We start from the raw sequence: 25,246 nt of genomic DNA, 5'->3' as shown, positions 1-25,246 counted from the left end.
GTTTCCATCTTGTCCCTTCTATCTAGTTAAAGCTTGTCTCCGTGGGATGTAGAAAACCAGTGTCTATTCTGTAGAAGAAGGTTGCTTTTCATCAATTTAATTGCTTCCCAAAGCAGGAAGGGAACAACAGGAGAAGGTGGCTGTGTTGATTTATGCACACCCACTTGGCGTATTTGCTTCATTCTTTGTAAATATGTTTTTAAAATAACAAAACACTGTCAGAGTACATTCTGGGCCACGCATTTTTCTGTGGATAGATTATTCCTTTTTTTCTACTCAACTTTAATAAATGGCACTTTCATTCACTCTTTCAACTGTGCTTAAGAGACAATACAAGTGATTCCTGAGCATGTTCACTAATAATCCGGTCTACCTCTTGAACTACAGTCCACTCATGGAGACAAAAAATAATGAGAAACAAGAATCTAACTAGCACATATAAAAGAGAATGTTTTATTCATGATTTTTTTGATTCAAGTGTTTACATGGGAAGAATATTATCCTTACATGTGGAAGTTGCTTAGAATCTGAAGGATTTATTGCTATGAAGGGAACAAAATTAGTGGGATGAATGTCAGATTTAAGTAGCCATCTCAAAAATCTTGTTATACAAGAACACAGAATGAAGTTTCATCTAAGAGGTTAGAAAGTATTCTGATAAAGTTAAGACTATAAAATGGAAGTTAGTTCTTTCAAATCATATTGAAGAAAATATAAAATATTCTCTCATAAAAGAAGGAGAAATAAAGAAGTGTGGATACTGTGCTCAGGAGTGTAAGCCAAAATTAGTGAGTGATTAAAAATAATTCCAGACTCCAATTAAATATTTTACTTCACTTGCTTCTGAGGACAACTAGAATGTATCCTGAGCGGTAGGTGGGATGGCTAATTGGAGACAGGCCTTGGAAATAGGAAATGATTTTTCTGTATGAAGAACAGACTGAAAAGAGGGAACTGTGTTCAATCAAAGAACCTGGACAGATTTGTCTTATTCACCCATCAGAGAACTCTGAAAGAATCTGGACATTAAATTGGAGATAGTAGCAAAGATTCCTGCTGGAAATAATGGCAGAAGTGGTTCAGTATAACTGGAGAGAATAGCAATCACAATCCTACATTTAAGAAGGGAAGACGAAAGTAAAAATATGATCCAGGCAGCTCTTGGTTAATTGTTCTGGCTTCATCAAACTTCAGCAGTATGCAGTTACCTTTAAAACAATTTTTGAAGAAAATTATTTACCTTAATTTTTGTAATACTTAAAAATTAATGTCATGCTTATCCAGTGGTAGATTGCCTTGCATATGTGAGCTGCTTTCTGAAAACTTACTTGCTTTAAAAAAGAAAAAAAAGTTAGGCATGTATTGCCTGCTAGACCTGTTTACTGTAATAACACTTTTTAAAAAAGGCAAAACAAAACAGGAACAAAAGCAAAATGCTGATATAAAGTATATTTTAAGATGCAACTTACACTCTCCCGTCACTTTTTGCCTTTCTTATTAATCATCACTGGCTTTGTTTTTGACAGTTTCGTCATAGACAGTAAAATTTGGAAATACTTGTTCAGAATGCCATTTTTTGATATTTTTTAAGGTTTTTGCTTGGCTTTCTCCCCCATTTTTATGTGCTAGAACTATATGCCTTTCTAACTTTGCCACCTCCCAAATTTTAATTCATACAGACAGATACCTGCACAGTGAGAGTTCTTCCTCCAAATTCCTTAGGACGATTAAATCTAAAGTAGAGAGAAAAGAGGTCATTAGGTATATATCATGCAGGAATACAAAGAAATTTATTTTGTACCTCTGAGCCTTTTCCATTATTGTCTCATGGTTACTTTTACACTGACAGTAAAAAAGTAATTTAAGAATGAGGTGTAGTGTATGCTAACAGTTGAAAAGATTGATTTAAAAAACTATCTGTATACAAATGTAAGTTTTGATGGATTTAGAAGTCCACAGAAACCATCCTATGTGCTATAAACAATAAGAATTGCGTGCCTTTTTCTCTGCAAGAATTAGCTGGCGTGCTGCAGTGGCTTAATGTGCTTTCATTTATACAGAAAGAACAAAGAACCAGAGAATATTTTATACTTTTAATTCATTGTCCTTCAGCAAGTGTGTATTTTAGAATATTCTAATGACCCGCTGAATTGTTACTTAGGATGGTGATATGCTTATAATGATGATATGATATATTACTATGTATATGTGTACTTATATAAATACTTATATCTAAGTAAACTTTTATCTATACTTATATATACTTATAAACTTTTATATATACTTATGATATATTACTATGAATTTGTATTCATTAAAAAGGCAGTAGTGAAAAGAAAGTTTTAGCACCCAACTATATTTTTCTGTCTCACAAATTGAGTGGAAATTGGGTATAAATTGCTGTTATGAAATCTCTTAATCATCTTAAAGGCTGATTTCCATATAAATCTGCAACTAATAATTACTCTTTTCTTTAAATTTTTATTTTATTTCTCTTAATAAACTACAAGGTCAGTGTAACATAGTTTGTGTTTGTCTGTGTATTATATAGTCTTTTCTACCATTTAATATATTTTTAATGAATTTGGGGCATGAATATTTGGTGACTGTGCAATTGATTATGGGGGATATATTGCTGGCTAAATATTTCTGCCTTGGCAGTAGATGAGATGTGCATGAGATTTTATAAGAATGAACATTAAAATGTCTCTCTTTGAGAAATTAAAAAAGCTTTTCAGAAATACAGTTACTAGGTAAGGGTATTGCAATTAGCTTATGTGCTCTCTCCTTGCTGCCACTCAAATGAATTGCTTTTGCAGTGTTGTCTTTTAAGTAGATTTCTTGTGGTGATATCAGAGATTCTGGTGTTGAATATATCATGAGTCATTTGATTAAAATAGTGCTACTTAAGATTTATTCTCATCAAAAATGCTGAGAATCCTCATCACACTGTCAGTTCTTTTCAGATTTCTGAAGAAACAATTTGTACCGTGGTAAAGCTCTATGTTGCAAATTCTTTTATGATAACAATAGTATTGTTTCTAGAGATTTCCTTTCAGCTCTTACATTAATGAGATAATTTTCTCCTATGCTATGTGTAAAGCTGTAGTACATGCTGCATTCTGTCTCTTAAGACGTGATTTTGCATGGTTTTATAAAGTGTGATTCAAGATACTGGTAGCCAAGTGCTAAAATCATGAGGCTTTTTTAAAATTTTAGTTTAGCTTAATGTAATGTTCTCCAACATTTCTGATAAAACTGCTGTTTCCTTGTATTTAATGCTCTAGATTGGGCTTTTCAGAGAGGCAACAAGGAAGTTCAGTTTCAAGCTTCAGCTGAAAACTGGTGAAAACTAGGGCTGCTTCTTAAGCAGTTGGGAAATGCAAGATAAGACCATTGTCTGCACTATTTTTGTTACATTAGTAAATGCAGAAGAGTTATCTACATTTTTTGAGAAGTAACTCCTTATAAAGATGTCAATATTACTTTTGGGAGCAGTTTCTTTAAAACAGTCATTTCAGTGGTAGGGATCTGTTTTTCAGGTGCTAAAAATAAGTTAATATCCAGTATTGGAAAATAACATTGTGCATATGCATAACAGTATTACTATGGTTACAATATTATGGTCTGTGCAACCTTGATTCAGATCACCTGTGCCTGTCCATCATGACAGGATTTGTGGCCCGTGCCTATTTTACTAAAACAATCTTTTTACATCTGTTTATCCATTTCTTGATGCAATACAATACTGAGAATCTTGAAATTGTCCTGTGTATCTCACCTTTGTCTCCCAAAATAGAAAGATGTTTACACTCACCTATTCTGAGTCTGTTTGCCATTCTTGAGAGATATGTTGTGAAAACTTATTTTATGAAAGCTCTTATTGCAGATAATGAGTTCTGTAAAGAAGCCAAGCATGATTCCTTGGGGTGTGATGAGTCAGGTAAAGAACTTCTTAAAAAGAATTGTTCAGTATATGAGCAGTATCACTTCTTGTATACTGAATGAAGTAGAACTTGGTTGTAGAAAAAAGCCCACAAGTCATTGGATAGTTTAAAAGAACTCTACCTGTCTGGAAAAAAATCCAGAAAATAATCTGGAGTTACATGTGTTTGCTTACTGGAAGCATAGTATATGCTACAGCATTTTTAAAGACCAACTAAATATCAATATCTCACATCAGGACAGTATACTCTGGCCTAGTGTATTTTCAGGTTAGAGATACTTAAGCATTCCTTTTGAGAAAGTAATGTGAAGGTAGTTATAAGGGTTGGACAAAGCACCCAGCTGGTTCAGTTTTCCGTCTCGTAGTGGCTTAAGAGAGGCATGCAATGATGATTTCCTAGTGAACTTGTAGCAGCCTGCAGTTTGGGGTCTGCCTGAGCCAGAGAGCTCTTCGGTGTTTAGCAACACTTGCCATGCTTTCCTTTCCCTCAGGGACTTATATAGTCTTTTTGAATTCATCTACATTTTTGACATCTGTGGTATTATGTAGCAGTAGTTCGACAGCTTAACTACATATTTATTTTATGTACTTAATGTTGATACCTAATGATTTAATTTGTTGCCTTAATTATTTTATTCCTAGAAATAATGAAAATTTGGTCTTTACTTACCTTCATATAATTTTCTTTTTCTCTAAACTCTATATAATCTTCTTAAGTACTCTACTTTTTCAGGCTAAATAAAGAGTGGAAATATGTTTACTTCCGTTTATAATTAGAGGAATTCTCTTACCCTTTCCTTTATTTTTCTAAGTTTTATATTTAATTTTTTCTAATGGGAGGAGGGGAGCTGGGGACAGAAGAGACCAAAATAGTGTGCGTCGTTCAAGATATAAGCACACAAAGATTTTGTACCACAGCATAAAGGATTTCTGGGTTTGTGTTGAAGGTTTGGGGGATGGTACACTTGTGTCATTTCTTCAGTACTTTCCTTGAAGTTCTAACATTCTGTTTGTTTTTTTTGATTACTACTGGTGTTTTCTCATAGGGTTATCTCTGGTAACTCCAGTTATTTTTTTTCTTCTCAGTTTCAACACTATATGTTATTATGATATGTGAATTCACATCTACCTGTTTGAAATTTTATCTACCATTTTATTTTTTCAGCTACTATTTTGATACTGTGGTAGAGTTTTCAGCAGTAAGCTTCAATTTCTGTTGCAGTGGATAATTTACTAAACCAAGAAAATCGTCTTCATCGCTGTTTATCTATGACTGAATCAGGCAGGATGAATTTTTGTGGTGACCTGCTTTCTCTGAAAAAGCTGAATATTTATTTTTACTCTTTTAGCTTTTTGTCTACTAACATAGCTGTTAATTTATAAGAGGACCCCTAGTCTTTGCACCCACGACCGTTTAGTGTTTTTAAGACCTTTTTGCAAGAGAACTTAAGTACCTTGATCTAAATAGGTCAACCACATCACTGTTCCTTCCTCCTGATCCCTTTGAGCAATTATAATTATTTACATCTACAAAAGTAACACTCGTTCTTTCACATAGTGAAGGATATAAACATCCTGTTTGTGTATCTACTACAGAAACACAGAATGGTTGGGATTGGAAGGAAGCACTGGAGGCCACCTAGTCCAATCCCTGCTAAAGGAGATTAACCTAGGATATGTTGCACAGGATTGTATGCAAGTGGGTTTTGAATATCTCCAGAGATGGAGGCTCCACAACCTCTCTGGGGAGCCTCTTCCAGTGTTGTTGTCACCCTCAAAGTAAAGAAGATTTGCCTCATATTCATGTGGAATTTCATATTTTTAGTTTGTGCATGTTGCCCCTTATCCTGTTCCTGGGCACTATCGAAAAAAGTCTGGCCCCATCCTCTTGAGACCCATCCTTAATATATTTATTTGTATGCACTGATAAGATCCCCTCTGTCTTCTCTGGGCTAGAACTCTGTGCCACTGATCACAGCCCTCTGACCTTTGCCATTCAGCCAGATCTCAATCCACCTCACTGTTTACTCACCTAACCCACACTTGCTGAGCTTACATATGAGAATTTTATGGGAGCTGGTGTCAAAAGCCATGCTGAAATCAAGGTAGAGAACATGCACTACTGCCCCTCCATCTTCCCAGCTGGTCCAGGATGAGTTGTTCCATCACCCTTCCATGGATGACGGTGAGGCTGAATTGCCTATGTTTTTCTGAGTCTTCTTTCTTGCCCTTTTTGAAGATTGGAGTGATACTGGCTTTTCTTCAGTCCTCAGGAATCTTTCCTGTTCTTCGTGGCCTTTCAAAGATTAGTGAGAGTGGCCTAGCAGTAACATCTGCTAACTGCCTCAGCACTTGTGGATGCATAGCTTCAGGGCTCGTGAATTTGTGGGTGTCAGGTTTGCCTAAATGATTTCTAACCCTATCCTTGACCAAGAAAAAGCCCCCAGGGTCTGGGATTTCTGAGGGCTAGCTTTAGCAGTAAGAAGCAAGTTCAGTAACTCTGTACCCTTTGTCACCAGGGCACCTACTTCATTCAGCAGTGGGCCCACATTTTCCCAAGTCTTCCTTTTGCTACTGATGTCCTTGAAGAAACCCTTCTGGTTGTCCTTGATATCCCTTGACAGATTTAATTCCAAGTGGACCTTAGCTTCCCTTGACGCATCTCTACCATACTCTGACAATAGTCCTATATTCCTCCTAAGTGTCCTTTCCCTTTTTCCTTATGCTGTAAACTTCCTTCTTCTGTTCAGGTTTTGCCAGAAGTGCCTTGCCCATCCATGCAGATCTTCAGCCCCTATTACTTCATTTCTTATTCATAGGGATGCCCTGATCATAAGCTTGGAGGAAGTAATACTCAAATATTAACCAGCTCTCTTGGACCTGCTCTACCACCTAGAGACCTAACCTATGAGAGTACTCTAAGTAGACCCTTGAAGCAGCCAGAGTTAGTTTTCCTGAAGTCCAGGGCTGTAATCCTACTTATTGCCCTACTTCCTTCATGCAGGATTCTGAACTCCACCATCTCATCTTGGTCACTGCAGCCAAGGCTGCCCCCAGTCTTCACATCCCCATCCTGTCCTTCTGTGTTTGTTAGTACAAGGTCCAGCAGCACATCTCTTCTTGTGGGCTTCCCCACCTCACGTGAAAGTTATCATGAGCGCTCTGCAAGAACCTTCTGGGCTCCTGTGTGCCAAGCTGTGCTTTCTTTCCAGCGGCTGCTGGGGTGGTTCTGAGAACCATGGGTCTCTGATCATGTGATCTACTTCCAGCTGTCTGTAGAAGGCCTCATCTACTTCCTCTTCCTGATCAGGTGGCCCGCAGTAGACACCCATAAGAGTGTCACCCATGTTAGCTTATCCCTTAATTCTTACCCATAAGCTCTTGGCTCCTCCTTCATCTACCCCTAGGCAGAGCTCAATACATTCCAGTTGCTGTCTCATGTAAAGAGCAACTCCACCACCTTGCCTTGCTGGCCTCTTTCCTAAAAAGTGTATAACCATCCGTGACAGTATTCCAGTCATGCAAGCTGTCACACCATATCGCTGTAATTGCAGTGAGATCATGGCTTTGTGACTGCACACTAATTCTAACCTTGACTATTTCTACAGGTTTTTCCAGTAGAGGTATCGTATTGACTCATGTGGAGTTCCCAGGAGTCCTTTTTAATAAAAAAAAAAAGTAAAGGATGTCCGTGTTTGCCACTTATTATTTCAGTGTGGAGCGTATTTAAAACTCTGGGAAGACTACTTTTACTGTGTGTATTCAGAAAACTTTATTTTTGAGAATTCCTCTAGCTTATTCTCGTTTAAGTCCAGTATGGGAGCCTCAGAAAGTTTCTATGTACTAAATACTGATGGGAAGAATTAATTGGTTTTTCTATGGATTTTTGGAACTTCAGTGCTATAAAACCAATAATGAAAGTATGTAAGTTGTGCAAATATAGGCAGGCTATTTTGAGGACAAAAAAATAGCATCTCTCTTGCTCTTGCTGAAATCTAGATATAGGAATTTTAGGTTATTACAAAGGAAGAAATCCTCAGCTCTTAAAATTGTTTCTAAATACTGAAACTGGTTGTTTTCCTAGTCTTGCAGTGTTCAGTTGCGAAACTCACTTGGTTGAATTTTGCTCAGAAAAGTTCAATCTGAAACAGAAAAAGTGTTCTAGAAGATTTTAGCCTGAATGATTACTGCTTGCCATAACAATGAGTAATTGAAAATAATAATAGTATCAACTAGAACTGTAGTACAATAGGTAACTTGTGTTTTTTGTGTCTTTGGTTTGTTTTTTGTTTTTCTCCCCACTTTTTAAGCCTATGGAAAAGTGTTCCTAGTGAGGAAAGTAAGCGGCCATGATGCTGGAAAACTGTATGCCATGAAAGTACTGAAGAAAGCAACAATAGTTCAAAAAGCCAAAACAACGGAGCACACAAGGACAGAACGACAAGTCTTGGAGCACATTAGGCAATCACCATTTTTAGTCACATTACATTATGCCTTCCAGACAGATACAAAGCTTCATCTCATTTTAGGTGAGTAGTGTTATGCGTTTTAAGTCTTATGTTAATTAAAAAAAAGAAAAAGCCCTTTTATCTCAATGTTTTGTAGTTTTTTTTCGTGTGGCCTTAAGTACAGTATGTTTGGAGGTTGCATGAGAGAGCATAGGAAGGAAAATACTGTTCATCTTCAACAGTGTCTGTATTTGTGGGTTTCCTGTTTGAACTTCAGTGTGCTACTCTGACTGGCAGGGTTAGTGATGTCTGTGACTAACATGCAGCAAAAAATGTATATGTATATTCATCAATGACCTGGAAGCATTTGATTCCAAAACTTTTGTTATGAAATAATTTGGTCTTTTGAGTATTGAGGTACCTTGCATGTATCAATTTTTGGGTATTAAGAGATAATCTAAAATCACACATTTCTGTGCTGCAAATAGAGCTTGTTCATAAGGTTTGGTACCACTCCAAAATTAAAAATATTTCTACCTTTCAAATCAGCAGCAAATTTAGTGTTTATAATTTAATGCTAATAACTTAGGAAAATTTGAGAGATTAAATGCGACAGAATGTGGATATTTATTATAAATATTTTAGTACCATTCTTTAAGTGAAGATACTTTTGTATAGAATACAGATCCTATTTGAAATATTAAAAAAAGGAGGAAACAAAAAAAATAAAAACCACCCCAACCTCAAACCTGAGATGGATGTATTTACCTAAAAATAAATACATAGTAATGGAGAAATTTAGTTGACAAGGATAATTAGAAGGCCATAAAAGCCTCTTATATGAAGGAAAATTAAAAGCTTGATATTATATTCTTGTAAGAGTCAGAGAGGAGCAAGCTCAGTAGTTCTGAAGAACGTTACATAGCAGATAGTGCAAACTGGGCATGTGTCCACCATAATACAATGTTAAGGTGATGTTTGACACAAGAAATTTATAGCTAATGTATAATTACAGCCTTCTGTTTTGTTTTTTTCCCTAAGTTCTATATGCATTCTCAACATATCCATTGGGGCCAGAAAGGTCCTTTATTCCTTCTTTTTTAGGAGAAAATGGGAATAATTAGAGTTTAAAACTTTCTTTTAATTACTTTTTCTAAAGTGTAAATTTTTTCTACCTAACATGATGTAAAGCTACTTTGTAATTCAACTGGGCTTCGTATACCCTCCTGAGGGAAATAAATTGTTTGTTACAAGTTTTTCATGTCTCATTATGTAAGTCTTTGTAAATCACTTCAGTTTAGTTTTGAAATGTATGTGTTTCCGAGGCTTCTGAATTTTGGGGGAAACCAGTGTCTGTCTTTCTTTTGTACCTGGCTGAACTTGGTGTGTCAGAACATGCCCTTTTAGCTTCAAGAGTTTTTAGAATTGGAGCCTCAGTGCAGTCTTTAGTACAGTTCTTCATGCTGTCAGAATACATAGCTGTATGAATAGACTGAATCAAGTACAGACGTGCAGCTGCACTGCTGCCAGATTTCCAGAATGCAGGGTTTGGAGTTGATTCCAGTTTTTACATTGGCTTTAAGCTATATTGAAAGAACTAAGTGTTGTGTCCATGTGAATGCCACCAATCCTATACAAAGCTTGTCATGCAAGGTTAACCTACTAATACTTAAAAAAAAGCTAAATAATCTGTATTGTCAAATGGAGTTTATATTGAACTAACTGGTAATTTTTTTTCCACTATGTCAGCCATGCATTTGATCTAGCACCAAGAACATGAAGGCTGATTGTTTCACTGGGCTGTGGTTAATGTTACAACCTGCATAGAATTAAGCTTGTTGTGCCATTCCTGTGGCAGTGTTGGTTTGGATCTGTCACAGTCCTTAGGACAGTGCCTGGGAATTCAATGCTTACCTTATACTAAGTTAGCGGTTCCAGCTAGAAATACTTAAAAAATTTGTTTCTGTTATCTTTTTCTATGTGCTGAAGTTTTTTAGAAGAAGGAAGCAATTGTAAAATGTAGGTTATTTGTATTTCATTAAATCTTTCTCATATGCTTACTGATATAGATAAATACTTTTCCTTACATTGTTTGATTCAACTAATGTTCCTTCTCTCCACCTTTTAGTTCTCCAGTTGTCTATTTGAGAGATCAGAATGTCTGTGATTTATATATACATGCTTTCTCCTTCAAACTATTAACTTGCAATAGGATTGGATCCTTTTAGGGTCCAAAGGATTTAGGTCTTATAAGATGGATAAGATAAATCCCAATGCATTTAGGTCTTATACCAATAAATCTAGAGAAACAATTTTGAAGAAAATATTGTGTAAGATGATGTGGAGTGTGTTCCCTGCTCTGTACATGTAGACCTCAAATACAATAATGGGGGCTGTGAGGTTGCAAATTAATGGCTGTAATGTACACTGCTAGCATAAACAACTCTTCATCTAAAATGTGTTTGTGGTGCAGTGGAGCTCTGTTGTAATAGTTACCTTTTTCCCCCCTCTCCCTTACTGTGGGAAAACCTTGTGTCATAGCCTGCAAAGAATGAAAGTAGTTTCCATGAGGGAGTGTATGTGGAAATAATCTCCTCCAGTAATTTTTGCCATCTTAATTTCTCTTGTGAAGGGAAAATTTTGTAACTGTCCACAGTTGATTATTTCACCTAATACCTGTTTTCTGAATTGCCTTTATGTCAGTCTGTCTTGTTGCTCACAAGAGTATTTCATAAGTCTACAGATACTGTGTAGGTATCATTTGTACTCCTTCCTTTTCATATTCCTAAATAACAGAAAGACTGATTTTGCAAAAAATGCCATCTTTATAATTTATGAATATTTGAGGCTTATTTTGTTTTGCTGCTTATTTAAAAGTGGGTCTTGTTCTTCCCTCAGTCCTCTAAGAAGGAAATTGAGTACTGTACAACATGATGAAATATTAGTGAATTAGAATAAAGTAAAAGCATCTGATAGCAGAACGTGTTACTAAATAGCTTACAAAGTACCTCACACTATTCCAATAAGAAAATTAAATTGTCAGAAAGTGAAATTCTAAGGTTGTTTTTTCTACTTTTTAGACTATATAAATGGAGGAGAATTGTTTACTCATCTTTCACACAGAGAGAGATTCTCAGAAAGTGAGGTGCAAATTTACATTGGGGAAATCGTTTTGGCACTTGAACATCTCCACAAGGTAAGGTAACTTTGTCCTAGTGCTGATTTTGAGGACCTACAGCTGTATATTCTTTTTGCATCATATAAAGTTAGTAAGGACAACTATTGTTTTTGATTGTTTTAAGTTCAGAGCAACTTTACTATTGGGACATTAGTTGTATAATTAGAAATAATTCCCTGTGAAGTATCTCTTCTTGTGCACCAGATTAAGGCTACAAATTTTTGTCTGCATTGTGAAGAGTAGTCTTATTGACAAATGATGGTTAATTTTTAGTAATCCTGTGTCCGTAAAACTAATTTGTAGTGAACGTGAACAAGTTCTGGGTTGTAGTGTTGCTCAGTTGTCCTTGTTGCAACACAATTGAGTGATAGAGTTCTAGCACAATTGTAGACATGAAAATTATTACAATTTTCAGAGGTAGTAAGTAGATTTGTAGACTATTACAAAGCATGTATGTATGGTCTATGTCTAAAACATAGCGTCCATTTTCATTTTTAGTGAACGCTGAACTGAGTTGTGCACTCAACAGCAAGTTTCAAGGGAGATGTAGTATGCCCCTTAAAATTTAAGACATTAACACAAGTGTAATTTCTGATAATTTTCAAGTAATTTTAAAGTTACTTCTTCAAAGACATTTAAAAATTGTCCTTTTTGAGGTGCAACTTTCATGTATCAGATTATCTTAATAATGGAAATTTTGGTCACTTCATATTTAAATGCATTCAGTGATGTGTCCTTGATGTGGTTACACTATTTGGAAATACTTCTTCTTATATTCTGTTTGCAGTTGGGGATTATATATCGGGATATAAAACTTGAGAATATTCTCCTCGATTCTGATGGCCATGTGGTGCTGACAGACTTCGGTCTGAGTAAGGAGTTTCTTACTGATGAGGTGAGTATATGACTCTCCAGTAAGTGTGGACAGAATTGAGCAAGATCACAAAGTCAGATTTTTATCTTGTTGAAATCATAAACACATTTGAGAAGGGTGGAAAACCTCCATTCTAGGCACATCATAGAACAAGATCTAGTAGTCTGTTCTACTAGGTTTTGAGCTTTCAGTTCATTGGTCTTAGGCCTGTCAGACTTCTTTGTTCTAGTTTTCCCTGAAAAGCCTTCATACTTTCTTCAGCTGGTCTTGACATGAAAAAGGAAAGATCCACATAAATCTAAAAAGCTACTTACATTTTCATTTTCAGATGCTTTCTAAAAAAATGCTTGACTGTGCTAATACTTTGCAATGACTAGGCAAATGGTATGCTATGACTCTTCTTTATGCTAATAATAATTAATGTATTATTATCTTGTCTTTCTCATGTCTTTGTGTCACTTCTAATAAGCTTAATTGCAAGCTTTTAGGATAAAAGCTTATCTCTTATTAATTACGTACATAGTAGCTAACATAGTGATCTCTGACTATTGACGTTAGTTGTTAATTATTTGTAAGGTACAGTTTCATCTCCAAATATGCTTTTTAGATTTCAGAGAGTCAAAATTGTGCAGGATTTTACTTCTGAGAGAATTTTAAAATGGGTGTTTTTTGGTTTTCGCGTTAGCTACCAGTGGTATTGAAATCTGGGACTGCAGATCTAAAAGTCTTTGTTAGAAGCAGCAGAAGGGTTTTCTAAAAATAGATAGCTGGTAGTTCCCTCTAGGATATTTGCATTTCAAATAGAGTCTGGTAGGATTTGGGAGGGACCATTTTAAAGAGATACAAAATCTTATTTTCTGAAGCAGGGAAATAGTACAGATAATGTCAGTATATTCCTTTTAAATTATAGCCTGAAACCAAGAGGAAGTTCAACTGGTATGAGAAGGGATTAGCAACAGATTGCCACACCAGTGCAAGAGAGTAAGTACAGAGAGATGCAGTTTTCGTCAGGAAAGAATGATAGTAAAAGGTGTGGCTAGGGACAGTGGGACCTGCTTAGAGTTGTGAGAGAAACTGTGGGGCACAAGGGGCAAAGTAAAGGACACAGAATGGTGTTACTGCACTGATGGGAGAGAAAAGGAGCAGTTCCCTAGCCTTGGGAGCAGAGTTGAATGAAGCTGAAATCTTCACTGTGTTAAGAATGTCATAATGAATCAGAACCTTTAAGTCTCAAAAGAGTCGATTTTAAGAAATACATCTCATCTGAGTTCACCTTTGGCACATCATTTACAAGCAGTGCGAGGAAGGGGGAGGACTTGGATAAGCATCAGAGATGCCTGTCTGCTTTTTCCACACTCTGAATTGGATTCCTCTTTCTCCAGTCATTAAATGAAGAAATCTTGCTTGGTCATTTAATGTTGGTTCCTCTGAATCTAATCCATTCTGTTTTCAATATATACCTCTGAAATCTCTTCATTTAACTATATTTTTTTCTCTTATTCTCCGTCACATTTTATATTTGTCTTCCCTGTCAAAAAAAGCTCAACATTTCTAGTGTTTCTTTTAAGGAAAAAAAGTAACTGCAATTGTGTTGTTTGCTTTCAAAATCTAAGAAATTGTCTTCACTTGACTGAATTTTTCATGTGTGCTATTGTAATTTAGCTATTGAACCTAAACGTGATTAAAATGACCCATTTTCACACAGAAATTGACATTTCATGTGTTCTCTGTAGATAATTCAGCTACTGCTAGAACACTTACAGTTCATTACAAAAGATACTTAATTGACACTTGAACCAATGTATTTACAGCAGGTAGAATTTGGCTGTATAACTGCATAGCTTTCTACCTGTTTTCATGCTTATTGGGTAGCACTTTGAAATAACATTACACAACTGTGTAAGTCAGATAAGAGTGTAGCACTTGCAATTTAATCAGAGCAGTGTACTTTCCTTTGTCTCCCCTTCTTCACATGTCTTTCCTGGTCCACCTTGCAAGAACTGTGCCGTTAAAAATACGTGCTTAAGCAAGTGGAATTTATTCTAGTAACCCCCCTCTTTGGACTCTTGTTTTCTGAAACAAGATATATTTAGCTTATTAAAAATGTATAAAAATGATCATAGCATGTACTACATTTAAAATTCTTATCAGAGAGGAATCTTTATCATGTATTTATGAATTTTGGATGGTTTTGTAGTTAGGGGTGCTTGCTAAAAAACATTATGGTTCAATGTTTTCATTATCGCTGCTTTAATCTGATGACTGTTTGAAATTTCCAGGTACTTGGGCAAGTACTGAATTTAACAGAAGTTGTTTTATAATAAAAAGAGTGCACCGTTTCTTGACTACAATAATTAGAGCAGATTGACTATTCAAAAGCAAAGAGGTGGGAAGCTGCTTTTCCTAAGCACTGTTTCAGTGAAAGGAAGCAAATGCATGTGACTTGTAGGAAAACAGAAACCTATTGATTTCTGCCATGCAGCTACTGAAACATGAGTGTGAAGAGTGCATTGTCAAGTGTCCTCTCTGTTTTACAGTTATGTGAAAGTGCTTATAACATGCAAGCATTAAATATTCATGCTGAAAGCAGTGCAGTTTTAAGAGCTTTAAAGCATTTTTTGCTACTGTTTCACTAAAAACTGAAACTCGTCTTATAGATTTTAGCTTTGTTTATCTTTAAAATGAAACTATATGCTTTTATTTACATTCAAAAAGAAGAAATAACCTGACTAGAATAAGGTAGTTGAGTAAAAATGAATTTTCACACGGGGTAGGTCAGTATCACAAGGTATTTAACTATGAAATTACTTCTGGTGTTCAGAAGTTTATTTACTCTTTATTTACTGTCTCATGAAAACCTACAGTTTTACTAGGCTAACCATAGAATGTAATTATGTAAGGAATTGAGATTGAAAAGAATAGTATCTTTTTAGTATTACTTTTTATGGCATTTGTATTCTTAACTGTGTGATGAATTTAAAACTGGTCTATGATTTTTAACTCTCAACTGAATTGTAAAGAAATTCAGAGTAAAAAAGGCAATTTTATCCTTATGCTTTCATGCATCTCAGTTGAGTGCTTGTCTAACTGGGATGTAAAATACATTTTCACATGACATCAATATAAGTTACTATTGGGGACATGGAGAATTGGTAGGACTTGAAAATTCTACAGCACCGTTGTGTTCATTGCATAAGTGAAATCACTTCAGTGTTCCTATTTTTTTCAAGAGTTTTGTAATACATTTTTCTTTAAAACCCCTCCAAACTCCTAAATTGTTAGTTTGGGGGGTTTTTCCCTCTTATTTCTTGTGTGTTATCTTTATCTTCTGGATTTGTGGCTTAGGCATATTTTTATCCTTTCATCTCATTAATAACTCTACTTGTATGCTGGAATTATTTTCATTTGGTCAGTGTCAGTTTAACCTAGTCATCAGGTCTTGTCTTAATTTTGATGTTTATTGCTAAAATGCTACCTAATTTTTAAAAAATATTTCTTTCCCCTCACTTTTCTTTTAGTTCTGTAACTACACTGAAATCATACTTCAGTACATGGAGATCTTTGTCTTAGAAAAAGTAATATGAACACACTCATTGAATTACTGTAGAAGTAATCTATTTGGCCATGCATAATAACTAACATTTTTTCTGTTAATTAAATCCAATAAAGTACACTTTTTCTTCCAGAGTATAATGAAGTGCTCAATTCTTCTGCATTGGTACATGTCTTCTGCATTAGCTTAAGTTTGTTTTGAAGTTTTTGTGTTTGCTTAATGAAGTTTAAAAAAATTTTATAGTAAATACTGAATGTTGTCAGTATTGCCTTGGCAATAAATTATATAAAAGTGGATATTCTGTATGAGGGATGATTGAATTGAAATCTGAATTGGTTGAATGGATATCTGTGTGCTTCTGTCTGATATGTAGAATGAATAGTTCATATGCATTATTGTTTTTTCATCTGCAAATCTCTTGATCGGAGTTGCAGATTTAGTTAGAACACTCAGATGGTTTTCACTGTTGAATTGTTGTTTGTTTTCATTTATTAGATGATGGAGTGAATATTTTGTTCTGGAAACAAAATTAGTATGTAATTTTAAAAGATTTTAAAGGACATTTCATTGAAGGAAGAATGATAAAGTGGAGGTTAGTCAACTATGGGTCTTGATAGATGAAGTAGGAAGAGATTTGTACACATTCTTAATGCAGTTTAAAGGTAGTCCAGAACAGAGAGAAGTGACTACAACTTGACTCATTTAGTGCTTGAGGAACTGTCATCTCACGTAAGTGACCTGGTAGATTAGCTATGTATTTAACTTTAAAAGACCCTGTATAGTTGTCCAATTAAACTCATAAGGTTTATGCAATTAAATAGTGCATCCTCTGAACATTGAACATTCTCTTGCAAAGATGAGTAAAATAAACTGTACTTCTTGTGTTTTGAAGAATTGTTCAGTGATGTAGACATAATAAACACAGTTATAAGGAGTAGATTTACATTTCTGCAAAGAGGAAAAAGTAAGAAAGAGTGAACTGAATAATGAAGTTAGTCCGCAGAAGTTAACATGGGTTGTAGATCTGTCTGGATAATTAGTAATTTTTTCCCCAATTTTCGAAAAGGAAATGAAACAATGGCAAAAACTTCTTGCTTTATTTGGTGTACTCCTGTCAGTGTTTTAACTGTCCTGAAATTGAATATTAAGAACATACCAAACACTCTAAAGGCACGTCACTGAGCTGGACTAATTTAATTGCAAAACCAGGTCATCAATGATCAGATGACTGTTTGAGCCTTTGCCCAGAAGGTTTCCCTTTTCAGTGCTTATCACAAAGAAGATTGTGCTTTCCCGGCATGGAGCAATATTGGAGAAGACTAGAACATGCAATACGTTCTGTCCATATTTTGATGCCAAAATCTTAAAGTGCCATTAAAAATTTTTGCGAGACAGAACAACCCCATGCAGCAGTACAGGCTGGGGGCAGAGTGGCTGGAGAGCAGCCAGGCAGAAAGGGACCTGGGAGTTTGGATTGACAGGAAGCTGAACATGAGCCAGCAGTGTGCCCAGGTGGCCAAGAAGGCCAATGGCATCCTGGCCTGGATCAGAAACAGTGTGGCCAGCAGGTCCAGGGAAGTGATTCTTCCCCTGGACTCAGTGCTGGTGAGGCCACACCTGGAGTACTGTGTCCAGTTCTGGGCCCCTCAGTTCAGGAAGGACATTGAGGTGCTGGAGCAGGTCCAGAGAAGGGCAACTAAGCTGATGAAGGGACTCAAGCACAAGTCCTATGAGGAGAGGCTGAGGGAGCTGGGGTTGTTTAGTCTGGAGAAGAGGAGGCTCAGGGGAGACCTCATCACTCTCTACAACTCCCTGCAAGGAGGTTGTAGCCAGGTGGGGGTCGGTCTCTTCTCCCAGGCAACTGTCAGCAAGACAAGAGGGCATGGTCTTGAGCTGTGCCAGGGGAGGTTTAGGTTAGATATTAGGAATAAATTCTTTACAGAGAGGGTAATCAGCCCTTGGAATGGGCTGCCCAGGGAGGTGGTGGGTTCTCTGTCCCTGGAGGTTTTTAAGATGAGACTGGATGTGGCACTCAGTGCCATGGTCTGGTAACCACGGCGGTAGTGGATTAAGGGTTAGACTTGATGATCTCGGAGGTCCCTTCCAACCCAGCTGATTCTATAATTCTATGATTTCATACACTGACTGCTTTAAGGATACTGGTTTCTTATTATATTATACCACTTAAAAAAATCCCATTTGGGAGAGAAATACCAATTTGTGTGTTAAATAGTCTGGTATCTTCTATTGGATCTTACAAGAATATGTTACTAGTCAGCTCAGAAAAATTCTGTTTCTGTTTTCCAGGGGTAGACAAGTAACTTTCTGAGGGCAAATGCTGCCATCATCATTAATCCTTTTTTTCTCATGGATGTATTTTTTCTTTTGAGTTACTGCAAATACCTAACTTCATTGAAACTTGGGCAACCAGATGGGAAAAACTTACATGACCAGAGATTCATGGCCAAATGTAAATTAAATTAGAACCAAATGGATTGCATTTGAGCAAAATTGTCCACTCCTGCACCTCTACCTTTTACATCTGGTGCTCTCTGAAACTATAAATGTTTATTTGACATCTCCTATATTTTTTCTTTATATTCTCCTTTGAAAAAAAATAGACTTTTGAAGGCTTGCAGTGGCAGCTACTAGGATTCTTCTCAGAATCAGTATTCTTCCATACCTTATAATTTTGCCTTTTTTTTTTTTGAAGAAAGATGATTTTTTCAGGTTTTACTTTGTATACTGTTCTTGTCTTTTGGTACTATTACCTCTCTCTTCTCAGAAGACAATGCCTTAGAAAACAAGCCTTCCAAAAATTGGAAATTTTGAGAAGAACCTAGTACAAAATGTTCATCCAAGTTGACAGTGGTACATGCTTGCATTCTTCCCACACAGTAATGTGCTGTTTCTGATTTTTTTTTTCCTGCAGAATTGAGACTTTTGTTCTCTTTTCTCTTAGTTATTTTGCTTTACAAATCCATTATCAGGAACTGATTTAAATAATTCCTTGCAGAATTGCAATTGCATTGCAGTGTGAAAGCAAACACAGCTGTTGTGTAAGTCTGTGAAAAGGGTTTCTTGAACCTCCACTTGACATTAGATGTGGCCTTGCATTGAGTTATGTTTTGGGGTCACAGTGGTAGAGGTCACATGTTTCTTGGCTAGCACACAGTACGAGGTTTAGCTGCTCTTACTCTCCCTTTTAATTGCCTTTTCTGATGGCATGTGCTGGCAGGCAAATCTCATTCTTGCTTGAAAAATTCAGTAACCTTGTTCCATGTCTATTTTGGAAGTAGATGTCACTAGTCTAGTTGTGGCAAGAGGTATAGTAACCAACACGATATTTTGACGTAACTGGCTTCTTCAAGTAGGAACAGCCACCAGTACAGGATTTTTAATTGATTTCACGTGACCACATACGTTTTTTTAAATTTTTCTTAAGACGACATTTCAAAACTTTGATCTGCCATATTGCAACTGTTCTTACTTTAATCTAAAGCTTTGCTTTTGTAGTACAGTCTTCATTATGATTTTGTTGTGTGGAACAGGGCAGTCTAACTAGTGTACCACTAAACTTTTTAGCCTTTGTTCTTCCGTGTTTGTCTCCTGCAGAGATCATAGTTTTGGTCCTGAATAGAAGTTACAGCTACAGAAACAACAGTCTTCAGCTGAGAGATTTTTTTGGGGTGAAGCTGTACTTTCTATATGGACAGCTTAATTACTCAATGTTATGTCTGAGTATTATGACCAATAAGACTCTGAAAATCATTGAAATCTAAAAAACCCCAGTGAGTAAAAAGAAGAAACCAGTCAGTTTGGCAAGAACTTTGTTGAAACAAGATTTTTTTTTTCCATTTTAAACCTGTATCTTATCTTTGAACAATGAGAGGACTTTTTGTCAATTTTCATATACCTCCCTAAACTGAGACTGTAATTATTGTTGTTCTGGGCAATTAAAATGATGGTGAAGAATGTTACTGATGTAATTTCTATGGAAACAGTGGTTTTTTCCTTGGTGCATTTTTATTTTTCGGGTAAACATCTCTGACAGAATGACCTCTAAGGTTCACTGAAGGTACAGGTCCTGTTTCTACATAGAATTTAGGCTTTTCAGTCTTTACTTGTGATTCTTCTGAAATGCAAAATACATTCGGCAGGTCAGGTTGTTAATAGCACCTCTGCTGCGTGGCCTTCACATATTGCAAGTAAATTTTCATTTTTGACAGTATTCTCTTGATTTGTCCTGTGGTCCTGGTTTTCTCATTAAACTTACCAAGGGAACTCTAATGACTCACTTGATCAGTAGCTTGCAGCCATTTTGCTGATAGCTGATGTGAGATAATCTGTGTGATACTGCTGAACTCTTCAACTGCTTAAGCTCTTCAGTCTTGTAAGCTGTTTCTGGAAGAACTGTGGTTCTTGACTAGTTTGTCAGGAAGCAGCAGGACGGGGAGATTGCTCCATGCATTAGTGTGAGCTGGGAGCTAAGGGTTGCAGCAAGGCAGGTACAGGTCAGTACCTCACTGACCAGTGGTGCAATCCCACAGTTGCCAAACGGGAAGATCAGAGCAAGTCTAGTGGAAGAAAAACAGGCTTGGGCAACAGTCCTGTGGTTATCAGAAAAGCTTGTTGTGAGGAGAGAGGCTTGAGGACAAGCCAGGATTTGAAATTGGTGGATCAGGATCAGTGAGGTACACAGCCAAGTAAAGACATACCTACAGCACAGCTGACATAAGGATCAAGAATGGGAGCCTGAACTTCTGCTCCCAGCTGAAGGTGGAGGAGGCCCCTGAGAAGGTTCCACACAGGTTACTCAGCTCCATTTTGTCAGCATTGGTCTTAAGCAGAGATACCTTAACCCCTAGAATTGGGGAAAAAGATTGCGGAGCCTGTTGATAAGCTCAGGGCTCTGATATAATTATCCTAGGAAAGTTTTCACTATTTATGCTTGTAGCCAAGCCCTAAGTTATGACTTTCAGGACTCTGATTGCATACACTCACAAATGTACAAAATAGGAACAATAATGATACTGATTCTTGTATTCTAGAAATTTTTTTTTTTTTTTTTAATTCCTCACTGTTGCTATTTGAAACACTACTGATAGAACCCAGAGAGGGTCTAATGCAGCCTGGAACTGTGACTTTGAAGTACCTTTAATAAAGGAAGAAAGACAACTTGGGACTTGAAGCATTTTTTCAGAGGTGTAGGCAATTAAGGAAGATAGTTTCACTTCAGCATATATCCCCGAATTAGTCAAATGAAGAGCAACAGCAAGAATTCTGTGGCACAGTACAAACACTGGCATCTATTCATACCTATAAATGATGTACCACTTTAGTCATTTGAGGAGACTAAGAAATGGATTTTGTGTTGCTGTTGAAAGGATGAGAATATGATTTAGTTTGATAACCTGTGAAATTCTTTAGGTGGCCTCACATCTATTTAAGTCTTATTCCTGAATGCAGTAGCATAATATATCCTTTATAGCCTCCCCTGTCTGAATTTGCGTATTTCTAAATAGTTACTTTTTTCTTCAATGGCCTCACAGTCAATTTCCAAATATGCATTGAATAAAATAAACTATTAGAGAGGACATTTTAGTGTATATTGTTTAAAATGTTTTTCCTTGTTTACTAAGAAAAAAGTAAAATAGAAGGGTCAATTGCCATACTGTTGTGGCTGAAGCTATTTATATTACATTGATATTGATAAATATGAACACAAAGACATTTCAGGACCTTCATGAAAACACATTAGTGTTACTCTTCAAAAGGATTCACTGCCTAGTTAGTGTGTTTCCAGTACTATTATCTCTTGCTGCCATTTCTAGTTCCGAATTGGAGTCTGTGTTTCTGCGTTACCCTCCTTGAGCGAGACCATCTGTGGAAGTGTATCATGCAGGTGGCGTTTGGGATGGCCTCCTCCTCACTGAGTGAAGTGTTCCACTCCAAGTCAGGTAGCAATTACAAGTATTTATGCAGAGTGTTGGGACCTCTGTACATTCAATTTAAATTAGTTCCAGTAGCTGTTAAATACTCTAATACAAAGGTAGATACTTAATATCTTCTGCAGCAGCATTACTCTCCTGCACATATTTTTTTTTTTTTTGGTAATGCCTTCAGGAGAGTGTAATAGGGATGTTAGTTGCCACGCTGAACCTTCATGAGAGAATGATACCATGTGTGTTTTTTGAGCACGACTGACTTTTCGTCTGCTAGGCTCTTGTAGCTGATGCAATGGAGAGGGCACGCTTCATCATACAAAGTTAAGACCATATGAGAAGTAATAGAAATTGATCTGTGGGTTTTCTGCTCAGAAGCATTACTTAGGAAATAGAATTCTTAGGTACGGTTAGTGTATTAATAATCATACCACAAAATAGTCATTTGAGGAACTTTACAAGCAGTTTTGCATTTATCCAATATATGAAACCTGTTAGGTTGCTAAAAGAGAAACCTCACTATACATAGAGTTTTAGGTAAGTTGTGATTTTCCTAAGTTTGATTTTTCATCTATATACCTGATCTGAAAGTTGGTATGGATAATTTTACTACTCATGCAATAAAGGGGGAATTGTCCTTCACTGAGTGGAAAGACCATAGCTATGTTAGATTTAATACCTTGTTTAAACTTGTTATGTGTTTTCAGAGTACCTCCAGCAATGAAGCATTCCTCTTGTCTTGTTAGGTCGTAACATTTTGAAACCTTCATAATGATGAGGTCAGATTAAGTGAATGAAGAAATTTAATTTGTCAGCTAACGAGTATGGACAAGCATAGGACTACCATAAGAATGTTGCTGAAAACCATAGAAGAACCCAGTCAAAAATGCATAGTAATTTGATTATTTCTCCATAACAAAAGTGTGACAAGAACCCATAAGTAATTCTTGTCTGGATTGAAGAGTTTTTTAGTGGACTTCCAGAGAATCAGTCCTGAGAGCAGCCCTAAATGCCTTCAGTGAGCTTCCGTCTGGCTACCTGGTTCTCTTACGTGCTATTGCACTCTTGCTCTCTGGCACTCGGTGCTGCACAGTCCCAGAGTTGTTGCTGACAGATGAAATACATGCTATCAGAGACTACCTCTGACTTTCCAGTTCTAGAGGCCGTCTTTGTGTTCTTTGGCCCAACAATACTTAGTGTTTCTAGATTTTGGTTTTGTTGTCATTTTTTTAATACTAACTATGCTAAAGGAGTAATTCTTGAGCTATGTGACAATGTTCCTAGAATATTTTATATGAATATGGAATGCAAGGAAGTTAGTCCAAGCCAATTTAATAGCTGAGGAGTCTCTTTTCCTTATATCATGTAGTTTTCATTTCTTGAAATTCTTACACTAGAACTTATTTACTCTAGGCTTTAACCAAACCTTTTAACTGTATCCTATCATCTCTTCTATTAGCAAGGAACTCCCATTGGAAAATACATACACTATTGAAGAACATTTGGGGAAGAGTAACTTTGGTTTGATTTATTTTTTACAAGTTAAAAAAATTATTTAAGGAGTCAAGTTTCGTGGTTTGAAGGAATGTCATAGTATTACAGTTTCAGAATGTGTCATATCTAATATTCAGGGTAGTAGGGACAGTTAAGAACAAAGTATTTACACTGTAAATAGTTGGAGAACACAAGCAGTCTTTCTGTTTCAAAGGTGACCTTTCATGTAGTTGGAGAAGTGGGTCCTAATTTTCAATGCAGAAAAGGATGGATTCAGTGAATACTTGGCTGACCCTCTGGCTAAATTATGTTTGTACAAACACTTGTGAATAAAATAAGCTGTAGGACTGTTGGACCCAAGTGTCTGTTGGAGCAGTGGTATGTATTGTTTGGATGCAGTTCATAAAGTTGAAGAAGTACTTCAAAGACCATATAATTAAATGTTAAATAATACATCTTCAAATGGTAGAATAACTGTGCTAAGACACTTGAGTGCTTTCCACATTTGCAGTCACACTTTGGAATTAAAATTACAAGTGCTCAAACGCTGAAGCATTTTCCCAAAGCAATATTTGTATGGCAAATAGATGCTCCCGTTAGGCTTGTGCACACGTGTAGAACAATGTACTTGCAGTATACCTCGGTATTCTAAGCCAGATACTCTAGATAGGCATCTGGTTGTTCTTTGCAGGTGTGGGGTTTTTTTTGTTTTGTTTTACCTATGTCACTAACTCTGTTAGTATTCTGGTAGATAGCTTTGTCTCAACTCACCCTTTCCAGCATTCACACCTCCGTAGTCTTCCTTCATGATTTTTTTGGGATGCTTTGCTTTGATGTGTGTTTGGTTTGTTCCCTAGGCCTCTGAAACAAAATCTTATGGGTTCTTAAGACTTCATTTGATCTTTGTTTTTATTTTTGTTTCTATTTTTCCGGTGGTCAAATGGCATGCTCCTGTTTGCTCAGTCTATCTTTTATGCAAACAGCTAATTTGGCAACAGATGGGTGCATTTTGTGCTTAATGTTTGTATGGACGGTATGTTTCTCTTTATGTAACTTAGTTACCTGCGGAAGTTTAACAGAAACCTTACTTTGTTTAGTGCTCAGTAGCAGCGTAATGATGATGTCATTGACTCAGAAGGTACTCAACACATCAGCCCTTAGAATCATAAAATTGTCAAGGTTGGAAAAGCCCTTGAAGACCATTGAGTCCAACTGTCAAGCTAGGATCAGCACCATGTTCACCACTAAACCGTGTCCTCAAATGCCATATCCACACATTTCTTTGAACACTTCAAGGGATGGTGACTCCACCAATTCCCTGAGCAGTCTATTCCAATGCTTGAAAATCTCTTCCATTAAGAATTTTTTCTAATGTCTAATCTAAACCTCCTCTTGCCTCCTTTAGTCTTGAATCTTTCACTGTACGTAATCTTTTATTACTCTAGGGCTGCTTTGGTGTTCTAAAAGCTGTTCTTTGTACGTTCATTCAATCTGACTTGGGTTCCCTGTCTACCATGCTATGAGTAGGCATGACAATCACAAGATGCACTTTCCAACTATGCAGATCTTGCAAGATCAGTTTTCCTTTCAAGAGGAAAATTAACTTGATTTTTTTTTTTTGAGACCCTGAACTAATGATGTTCTCTGCTTATTGAAGGAGTACTATGTAACAATCCCTTGGGATCATGTCCTTTACTCTAAGAATTTTTTTTTTTTTTTTTTACAAATACTAGTTTAGGCCTGGCACTCAGACAGTTGTCTGCCTGTGTCCTCCTAGCTGAAAATGTCTTCAACCAGGTATTAAAAAA

General features: G+C 36.4%; 1 protein-coding gene across 7 annotated transcripts in view; it reads left to right on the top strand.

The window, feature by feature from the left end:
* The window catches only part of RPS6KA5 (ribosomal protein S6 kinase A5), a 76,992-nt gene that overhangs the window by 15,554 nt on the left and 36,192 nt on the right, over positions 1–25,246 (top strand). For 3 of the 7 annotated variants that reach the window (XM_027739956.2, XM_039382663.1, XM_039382662.1), the window contains exons 3-5: positions 8,257–8,475; positions 11,475–11,590; positions 12,360–12,467. In XM_027739956.2, coding sequence (XP_027595757.1) covers positions 8,257–8,475; positions 11,475–11,590; positions 12,360–12,467 — 443 coding nt within the window. Of the gene's footprint in view, positions 1–8,256; positions 8,476–11,474; positions 11,591–12,359; positions 12,468–13,369; positions 13,428–21,938; positions 21,960–25,246 lie in introns of those variants that run through there. The other 4 variants (XM_027739958.2, XM_027739957.2, XM_027739959.2 and 1 more) reach the window with 3 other exon arrangements.

The sequence above is a fragment of the Pipra filicauda genome, unplaced genomic scaffold, assembly GCF_003945595.2.
Source record: "Pipra filicauda isolate LSUMZ 115617 unplaced genomic scaffold, ASM394559v2 scaffold27_size4233163_pilon, whole genome shotgun sequence".
NCBI classification, from domain to species: Eukaryota; Metazoa; Chordata; class Aves; order Passeriformes; family Pipridae; genus Pipra; species Pipra filicauda.
This window is presented reverse-complemented; position numbering and strand designations above follow the sequence as displayed.